The 11,000-nt window shown below is 39.8% G+C and overlaps 1 protein-coding gene across 1 annotated transcript; it reads right to left on the minus strand.

Annotated features, from left to right (window-relative positions):
* Positions 1-9,640: 9,640 nt before the first annotated feature.
* LOC137917341 (hyaluronan synthase 1-like) lies at positions 9,641-10,903 on the minus strand (the record flags this gene model as incomplete). The annotated part of the gene is made up of 3 exons (XM_068760128.1): positions 9,641-10,316; positions 10,425-10,557; positions 10,678-10,903. Coding segments are annotated over 3 exons (1,035 nt in total), but the record flags the coding sequence as incomplete, so codon positions are not given.
* Between the last annotated feature and the right edge of the window lie 97 nt (positions 10,904-11,000).

Genomic DNA, 11,000 nt, shown 5'->3' on the forward strand with positions numbered 1-11,000 from the left:
GTGACCTGACAGCGCCTGTTAGGGTGGAGATGCCAATAATGATAATTTATGATTATTATTTTTTTGGACAACCCAAAGAAGCAGTAATTACTTCTTGTAGGGACTGTTAACTTTGCCTCTCCCTCAGCGAAAGGAGCAGAAGGCCGAGGCATGTTGTTTTGAGGTCAGCGTGACATAAGCACAAGTGTAGAAGTTATCAGCTGTTCAATAGCGTGCATCTAATAAAATACTTTAAAAATTGTATAATAATCAACAAAAATATGGTACTGTAAGACTTATGCATGCAATACTGTGATGAGCTACACGTCTGGCTAGCATAGAAAATGCTATGAATGGCTACTACATCAGTTAGTCAAAGGTGTTGCACTATAATACAGTCCTACATCCATTCATGCTTTGAAATTCAAGGAAAATACACGCTGTGTATGAATTCAGTCGTCAACCTTTACCGTGGCTGTCTCAGTTCAGGTTTTGGAAGAATAGTTGCTTTATAATGTCTAATAAAGAGCTGCATCACAGGAAAAAGGATGCTTGGGGGGGGGGTCTGGGTCTTTGCTGGCTCAGTTTTTAACATTCTTGTCAATGATATCCCTTGAAAGAGCTAGATGTGTATCTATTTTTTTACTTACTTAATAATCAAACCATTATTTACAGCGTCAAGTTTCACATTAGATCATCCAATTTGATTGTTCTGTCAGGATTTTAGTTTAATTTTACTTTGTTGACCTACTGCATCATTTTAATCGATGCAGTAGGCCAATCAGATCGAATGATTTTCATTGTAATCAGTGTTGTTGCGCCTCACCTCATCCTTTCTATCTTTACAGGTGGAGAGAAAAATCTCATTTCATCTGGCCTTTTGGCGAGGCGTCACACAGAAAACAGACAGTGAAGAGAGCATCGTGTTTCAAACTTGTTCTCTTTAATACCTGGTAAAATAGACAAGATGTAGCAAACTGCGATGTTCCTGATAAATGCTCTGCTTCAAAGCTGCTTTCGATTCTCTCCTAATGGCTGCATAGTTCCCAAGAACCTCCTGTTTTGTGTCGATAACCGCAGAGAGACAGGCTGTAACAGAGGTCAGTGGTTCCAGGTACAAGGAGGAGATAGCAGAGGATGCAGGGACAGTATGCTCCCATGGATATCACCCCACACAATACTTGTTGGAATCAGCAGGTTCTATTTTTATTTTATTAATAAAAAAAAAAGAAAAAAAGATTTTGATAGAGCCTATGTGGGAATTCAGAGAATCTGAAGGCATGAGTCCAGGTCCCCGAATGTCACTGGTCCAAAAGTGATCACGTTTAAATACAGAGATGAGAAATATTGGAATGAGCCTAAAGGAATTACTTTTCATGAACTGTCCAAACAGCAATTAACTTTTTTTTGTGAAGATGTGAAGCATTCCAAAATAGACCTCATAATTTGGCAGAAATATATAAATATAAATGAACATATACAGACATTCAAGAAGAAGAAGAAGAAGAAGAAGAAGCTTCATTTTTCATTCTACAAATTGTACAACATGTCAAGGTTAGGGTGGAGCGTTCGTCCTGAAGCGCTGCAACAATGGGTCAACATAACCCGGGGCTCCCAAGCTGCATGCTTTTACGCTGGCGAGGGAAACTGGAGTACCTGAAGAAAACCCACTCAGACACGGAGAGATCATATAAACTCTACACAGAAAGGCCATGTTGGGAATGCTGGATTTTAAATCCATGGCCTTCTTGGTGTGAGGCGACAGTGCTAACCACTACGCCACATGTTGCTAAGGTTCCCGGCTTATGTGTAATTTTCATTAGACTGTTCATAAATTTGATCAATGTCTAAATTCTCATCTGTTCTCAGAAGCCGGAGCAAACGTTCCGAACATTAAAACTGTTTGACGTCATCATGTTGGATTTTAATTGTGAATGCAACCGGCTTGCAGAAAGACCTTGTTTTCCTGATGAGTTCCTTATCAGCCACTCAGGTGCACACGTGTGTTTGTCTATATAAACATTGGAGCAAGTGTGTATGCTGGAGAAATCGGTGCAGTGAATGACGTCTTATTGATGGAGGAAGCACAGAGAGGACTAGCTGGGATCTGAATGTCTTGTAAAGGCCTTGTGGAGCAATTTAAATGTTTGTATTTCTTTCCCGTGGGTGGCTTAGTTACCATGGCAATATTAACTACTCAGACATAAAATGATATCTGAATTTTTGGTGGTTTGTCCAGCAGTTTATTTACCCGACTGGCTCATTATTGTCTCCTGGTCTGGGACATTTACTTCATAATTTTTCTTATGAACCGGTTAGGTGAACACCAGCTAACCGGTGCCTGTGAGGTCCATTCATAAATATATTTCAAAATGTGTCCAGCAGATCTCGCTGTCAATGGTCTTTTCTATCTTATTTCTGTGTGTAAAAGGTGTAATTCCTTTTCAACATCTGTTTCATTTATTGAACTGAACACAAATCAAAATCAAGTGCAGCAATTTTAGCCTAGCTATTTTAGTGTTTATTTTTTATTTTAGCATGTATCACCAATAATTAGATATTCACTTGTAGAAAATGTTGCTGTTGTTGAAAAAAAAAATTCACAAGAGTTGACCTTTGACCTAAGATGTGCTAAGAACTGCATAATCAGTACTCATGTAGATGTTAACTTACTAACAGGAAGTGACAGGCATAAGGAGGACAACCCCGAGTTTGTGTGATACATCCAGGAAATTTCCAGATTCTTCTTCACTTTTTCTCTCAGCTATATTTCATGAAACATTTCAGACTGAAACAATTTGACAAGAGGAAACCAAATGCTGCATCGTGTTCCATCCAACGGGGGGAAACAATCTGACATTTTTACTCCAGGGGTTGACTTTTAAAAGTCTGGGGAAAGTTGTGGTCTCTGATTGGAGTTAACTGTACGCAGTTTCAAAATGTGATTTAACAGAACTTCCAGTAAATGATGACGACCTCACCGGTATGAGTGCGTCTGCTGCAGCTGAACCTGACATCATCGGATGAAAGACTCAGTACACGCCCTGTACTTCATGTGTCCAGCTTCAATCAACTGACATTAGGAGTTGTGTATTCTTATTCTGTGTATTTGCTAATTGTCTGACATCTGTCTCAATTCATTATCATTTTCTGATGTACAGAAAACAATAAAAGAAAAAAATAAAATGTACAGAACATTAATTTAAGGTGCAAATGACTGGATTGATGATGGAAACCTCAATCCACAACAAATACAAATATTGTGATATTGTTTTATTGCAACCATAATAGCCATGTTGGTACTTATGTTCACAATCCTCCTATAATCTCAATACAATTAATACAAAGTCTTAATCATAAGACTGCAGCCTATTCCAGCTGGCTATGGGCGAGAGGCGGGGTACACCCCAAATCTGTCGCCAGACAGTCAACCACTCACGCACACGATCATACACTACGGACAATTTAGAGAAATCAATTGATCTAAATTGCATGTTTTTGGAGGAGAACCCGGACACGGGGAGAACATACAAACTCCACACAAATAGGATTTGAACCTTCTTGGTGTGAGGTGACAGCGCTAACCACTATGTCACCATGCCGCACCTTAATCGTAACCGCTATGGTGGATTTTGCATGTTAATGATGGAGGATCATTTTATCATCTTCAAAGTACAGCTTCCAAATCACAACTGCTTAATTTGACACTTAAGGCAGCCTGACATTTGTTGTCCTTTTTGTTTCCATTTGTAGTTAATTTCTCATACGCAACGTGTGCCCAGTGAAACTATTCCTCCTTCCTGATGTCAGAGAGGGAGGACCAGACAGGGTGTGGGTGAGCAGAATAATTGAAATCAGACAAGAGAGGAAGTGAACGTTGGCTTAGTCAGAGTTGGTTTTGCCTCTAAACGTTATTTTCTTGTAAAGCATAAATAAAGCTCATAAAGGCTTTGCAGAAGCAGATTTTTTTGTTTGTCTCTTTGCAGTAAACAACATCATTAATCTGACACCCAGCATCATCATCGTATTCATGGAGGGTGTGTTGTGAATTGAGACCAAACATTTGTAGTCACATTTGTAGTCACAATGGCTTCTCTGCAGGAAATCCAGACTTTTACTCACCTCTAGCAATCTGGCCTTTTTCAACGCCTTTAGAAGCCGTGACTCACCGACTATCTAGCAAACAGTCAGGCCGCTACTGCTTTGTTACATGGGAACGTTTTGTTGTGGCTTAATATCCATCCATCCATTTTTTTTTTATAGATGGGACGATCTTCTCATCTCCAGCCACTTTTCCGCTTTGCAGGTCACGGGAGTTGCTGGAGCTTATCCCAGCTTGCTATGGGCGAGAGACGGGGTACACCTCGGACACGTCGCCAGCGCATCGCGTGGACGCGGGGAGAGCATACAAACTCCACACAGATAGAATTCGAACCCGGTACCTTCTTGCTGTGAGACAGAACTAACCACTACGCCAGTATCTAGCCTTTTACGAGATGGAAATGATGTCTTCCACCCAAATCAAGCCCATACTGTTCTCTAGATACTCTCACAGTCAATTATTAATAAATTCCAAATACATCAGCATTTCCAGGGAGAATGAACGCACAACAGTTTGGCATGAAATGCTTTATAATGTCTCTAAGAGAGATATTGCAATATCCAAGCCAGGCTGCCAGACCCTGGTTCCGAACTGCCAAGTGTCCCTCGTGAGCTCGTGTCGATAGAATTTATGGTAGCATTATGGGATTTCCACATTTAACCTTGAAATTGGTGCATGGCTCTCATAGTGCTGGTTTAGTTTGGTTGTCAATGTTTTGGGTGTAGCCCTCATTTAACAAATCTTACATAGTCTCTGATTCATTCTTCCGTCATTTCTTCTTTGCCGTAACTATGACGACACATCCACTATGTTTTGTTTAAAATGTATGTGCACTAGAGGTAAGACCCGCTGGGCACCTCATGATTTTATTTTATTTTATGACATAATGAAACGATTATCAATGCATGTTGATACATCTCCTTTTCCTATAGATGACCTTTTTTCTTTTTCTGTGACTTCGTCTGTTCGTGTTTCCTCCAACCATGGGTGGAAGACCGAGAGACAGAAAGACAGAGACAGAGAGAGAGGAAATCTGAATGCACAGTTTAAAACTTTTACCCACACCACATGAATTCTGGATTCTTGCACACATGTAAACAATTTACAGCTACCAAACATTTTATTTTTTTCTGAATGAGCAAATACAATATTACTTTCTGGAAGAAATAAAACTGAACACACCCCCATGTCACTGAGACACATAACTGCACCCGCAATCATTGCAAAAATGTATCTCCATCTGTGCATGAGAATAGTTGTAAAGATTGCAGAGCTTTGGAAATGTTTGTCTGAGTTTCTCCTCATGACAACATGCAGCCACTTTTGGTGTGCTCCTATATTCTACTTAATACCACCACACCAACTGAAGTGTCCAGTTAATGCTTTGGCTACTTCATACTGGTACTGCATGTTCATGTTAATCTGTGTATTTAGGTGGGCTAGTAGAAGTATTGTCTGGGCTCTTGTTCTCGATGATTAAATTATTCACACTGAACGATGCTTCGGTGGCTGCCTTCGCTTTTGAAGTTAGCTGTGAGAAAGATGGCTCCTGATGGGCCCCTGGGATTTTAGTTTGTTGAACTGTCTCCAACTCAGCTCACTTTTCGGAGGGAAGTCGGAGTCATAGGTTTTATGAACAGTCCCAAAATGATGCTCCACATTTCTGGCACACATTTTCGAAAATGGCATAGTGGGAAAAAAAAAAAAAGTCCCTTTCTTAAGTTTAAAATAACTAAATTGGAGGCTAGGCAACTCGCAAGTTGCTAGATTCTTCTCTTCTAGGACACGTTAATAGATAATATACGGTAATATCCACCATATGAGGAGGTGAGGGAAAGGTTACATTACTGTACTAGGAAAATAAAAACTTTCACATTTTTTGTTAAGTCGGCAAGGCACAATTTTGGGCGCACTAAGTCCGCCAGCTACCACTGACCTCTCATTTCTGTCCACTCTCTTACTGCAGCAAATATAGATTTCTGCTGTTTTGAGAGATTAGTTCTGATAGCTTCCCTATTTCAGATCAAGTTGCTAAATATAGCAAAGCCATTCATGCCCTGATTTGTTTTGTGCGTAGTAGGAACATGGTATCCCTCATTGCTCCTTCACATTCTGACATGCTTATCAGATGCAGGGAGTATCACCACTGGTTTCACATGGAGGAGAGACCTCAAGCATACTTTTTACTGACCACGTTTGTTTGTGCTTTTATCTCTTTCACCACAGTATTCCAGTTTGCAGTGTATGCCTGAGTAGCTGAGCCACATGTTTCACTTTGATTCTATTTAATGTTAATATGCCAATAACAAAGCGGTTAAGTCGCCCACTCCCTTGAGCACGCTTGCTGCTGGAGAGTATTTTATCTATTTCCAGCACACCAAGCTTTTCAGCTGCTATTGTTTTTAATCACGTTGAATTCTACCCAGTCAGTCGTCATTTTACACCTGATTGTCTCCTTCACTGGCTGAATGAACACAGGTGTACAGTCGTCTGTTCTTTCACCACATAGCAGCAGCCATGTATCTTTTATTTCTCTAATCTCTCCAGTTTGGTTCCCCCTGCAACATTAAGACTGCTTGCTGTTGCATATTCATGTTAATATCTGATTTATCAGGTGCATTCTTTTGTGTTGTGTTCTGGATGCGCCTTGCCTTGGCCAGACAAGTTTCTTTCTTTGGAAAATGTGTTTGAACACTCTTGTGGAAATGATATTCAGTTCTACGCTTAAAATGTGCAGTCTCAAATTTGTAAATAATTTCTATTAATTCCACTGCGACAGAACAAACTGCTTTTTTTTAACGCTGAATTCATTTACATTGGACAGATAGTAGATAGCAGTAAAAAAGCCCGTTTCAACTGTTTTATGCTTTTGTGACTCTGGGTTTACTAATGGATTTACTAAAAAATATCATCCTATTGTGACTGCCCCAGGGCCTTGACCCTTCTAGGGTGGTTTGCTCTGCCTTGCAAGTCCTCCGATGGGTGGAGCTGAAATGACATTAAGTAATTGAGAACACCTGGCCGTGTTCCCAGGCTAAGTAACCCCGCCTACCCAATCACCAGGTATTGACAATCAGTAATTAGTGGCAGATATCACTGATGTGGGTGCCACCCTGCCTACATCGCCCTCATTTGTTGCAGAGTACGAACTGGCCGTTACCCTAGCCACAATTTAATAAATGTGCATTTAAAAGCGGAAACACTGTTGTGCGTTACATATTAGATGAGATAAGATAAGATAAGATAAGATAAGATTTATTGCCATTAAGCAGGTCACAAGTACAAGCAATGAAATATAGTATGTATCTTACCAGAAGTGCTTTGAGCAGTAATTATATAACAATTGTGAATATATAGATTATATATATATATATATACATGTATAACTTTATGGCAAATACATTTATCACACTGCTTACTTTTCTCTTTTATCGTAGGACTGTAAAAATATATTGTAGAATATTGCCTTAGTGGAAGTCTTTTCTACAAAGCACTTTGGTGGAATTTTGTCTATTAAAGGTGCAAGATAAAAATAAATGTGGTAAAATCATAACCATTATGGATTTCAGAACATGGATTGTTGTCAAATAAAATCCAGCATCTTACGTTTCATGACAACTTGATTAGGAAACCCACTCAGACACTGAGAGAACACAGACGCTCCTCACAGAATCGTTCCAGGTTGAGCAGAACCAAACACCACTGCCCATAACTATGATCATGATCGTATAATATTCACCACAACCATCTTAACATCTGAATGAGTTTTTGGGGGAAAATGTATCTCTTCGTACTGCAACACTTTTTTTATTATCCTTTCTGACACTATGCATAGAGCTTTGACTCTTTGGTGAGACGTGCATCTTAATATTGATAGTCACTGAAACTTTGGCAACGCTGCTCCATAAAAAAGGGTGACACCCTATTCATATTTACTTCTCTCCGAATGACTTCCACCCTACATGTTATTTAAAAGGAAATTCCATGTTAAGTTCCCCAAAATGTTGAATCATCCACTTAAAGGGTGACTTAAAAGCCTCCACCCCATCCAGCTCATGTAGCTTTTTCAAAGACACCCTGAGATTATTAAATTATATCGACAGTGTCATATTAAACTGACATAGAAATGTAGGTCCACGTAGAACAGTTTACTGTTGCATTATGAAATATTTTAATTTACACTAATTAATGGATTCTTTGTGACATAATTAGGGAAAAAAAACACACTACTTACAAAAACGTCTAACAGTGGTCAAGAAAACTGCCCCGTTTCCTGCTCTAGACAGTCCATGAACTAACTCTAATATAAAGTAATGGTGAAAATACCCATTTCTCACAACGTTAAGCAAAAATTAACCAACTCTGTCCAAAACATCATCCAATATCTACGAAAGGAACTGTGGATTTTCGTACTGTGTTACGGAGCGTGTCGAGTCGCCTTCAGATTACTTTTGTTTTAGTTTTCTGTGTTTGTGTTTGCAGCCATGTCATAATCCAAATCTTCTAAAGTAGTCGACTTGTTAGGATTGTGACTTTGTCTACCCACTGATGTTAGCAGCCATGCTAATGCTAACGTAGTGGGTAATTTTAGGTTCAAGTTGCTGATAGAATGTAGCATCATGTTTTAAAATCAATGTCAGCTGTATGTGATAGCAGTAATTTACAAAATACTTTGTCCTTCTCTGTATAAAAAGTTATTTTGATGCAAAGGAAATAGAAATTGTTCACATTAGAAAAATATTTTTTTTATTCATTTCTGTACACATTCCACAAACCAAGTCTTTCACGTTTTCAGAAACTTTCATGATAACAAGTGTGATACTCAAAAAATATATACAATAAGGAACATAACATTTTCTTTCCCATCTTTCTTCCGGAATATCAAATTAAAAAAAGTGCGTTTTACAGTGTATACCCATGAGATAGACAGTGTGCAGCAATTTGAGAGAATACATAATTTAGAAACACCAGTTCCCGTAGTTTCAGGTTTCAGTGACTCCATGTTTGTTCCTCCCCCACAACAGGGTAGTCATTGTTTAGTTGACAGTTATTTTAAGACGTTTTATGCATTTTCAAGTAGGTTTGTAACTCTGTTTGTCCCATCCAGGGTCCAGTGCAATGTCAATGAAGTCATCTGGAGCCTTTTGTGTTGTCGTTGTCATGACATATAACCCAAGAGCCATTATACATACTCATTAATACACCAAAATTTGTCTACTCTAAACAGTGCTTTTCCAGTCTTAACCTATCACAAATAAATATCTGATGGAAGATCATGGGTGCCATCCTGAGAAGGTAATGGGTCCAAAAGCCCCCGGTACTATTTCTTTTTGTAGCATTATCTACACATGGATCAAACATTTGCTCTCCTACTGTATCATATCATTAAAATTCTCTGGTAACATGGAAGATCAATTTTATCATTCCCAACTTTTTTTTTTTCCACTTATTAAATAAAAGATAACACGCAAAATAAATAATTGAAGTCAGTGGAATACATTTAAGGCAGTTCTGGAATTCAAATAAATAGTTTCCTTCTCTTTGTTCATCAAATCAAATTTAAATGTATATCTCATATCGACGAGCCCGTCTCCTGCATAACCTGCGGAACCACACCCAGTAGAAGAATATCATAAGAAACCAATAGGAGGCGTAGGCCACCCCACCAAAAATAAGAAACTTGGTCTGCAGTATCTTGGCTGGAGTATTCCAGTCCAGTTGAATCTCCTTGTAGATTGTGTAACCAAGTCCACCTAACAAAATGGCCGCCCACACCGACAAAGGGATAATGGGCATATAGTTCCCTACAATCCTGCGCCTGCCTGATGTCCCCCATGTGCTTTTATTCATGGTGAGAATAGCAAAATACTTAGTAGGCAGCAAACTGGTCATGTACAGCGCTGCGTATAGTGACATAAACAGCATAACTATGTCTCCTCTCAGAATGCAGGCATAAGCTGCTTTCACGAGCCCGATGAGTTGGATGCAGCACAGGATCCAGAGGAGGTCCCACAGCGTGCCTGTCCAGAACAACTGGATGATGGTTGCGGTGACAAAGAAGGGAAAAATACCAGAGACAATAGCTTCGTAAGTCATCCAGAGGTGGTGCTTATGCCACCACATGGCGTTATAGAGCCACTCGCGGAAGTAAGACTTCGTCCAGCGAGTCTGCTGGTTGAGCCAGCGCAGGAAGTGAGCAGGCGTCTCTGTGTAGCATTTAGCTCGGGCCGTGTACCTAAAGGCAAAAAGAACATGTATGACACTCATCAGAACAGCAGACACACACCATCAAAATCAGTGCATCAGGTGTATTTTCCTCGTACAACGCGGATGAGCCTCTTACTTTGTAGCATAGCCCATGCTCAGCATACGGTTGGTAAGATGTCTGTCATCACCAAATGTACAGTGAGTTCCCAAAAACCTCTGACTGTACCAGGCTTCCAGAAACTGCTGGAGGACATCATTTCTGTACAAACCTGTATGGAACAATTGAAGTCACCAGAAACACATGCGGGTATTAATGCCAAAACTGCCACTGCTTGACATGCAGAATCTTTACTTTGGTCCACATCAAATCACAAATGTTGTGTTCCTACCCAAAGGACCACTAATGCAAGACACACAGTTGAAGAAGGACTGGCAGGACCTCTCGATGTTGAAAGCCATCCAGTACCTAAGACTGCTCATGAAGCTGATGTAAGATTCTTTCTGGTTCAGGATCATCACATCTCCTCCTACGGCGCCATACTTGGGGTTACTCTCCAATACTTTACACAGTTCAACAGTGGCCAGAGGGTCCAGCTTAGTGTCTGAGTCGCACACCTGGGGAGGTAGCAAGCCAGTCAGGTTATTTATTTTTTAATTACTCTACTATCATTTTCTTTGCAGAAAATGATCTTAACTGAATAAATGACCAATT

This window comes from Brachionichthys hirsutus, unplaced genomic scaffold (genome assembly GCF_040956055.1).
Source record: "Brachionichthys hirsutus isolate HB-005 unplaced genomic scaffold, CSIRO-AGI_Bhir_v1 contig_1068, whole genome shotgun sequence".
NCBI classification, from domain to species: Eukaryota; Metazoa; Chordata; class Actinopteri; order Lophiiformes; family Brachionichthyidae; genus Brachionichthys; species Brachionichthys hirsutus.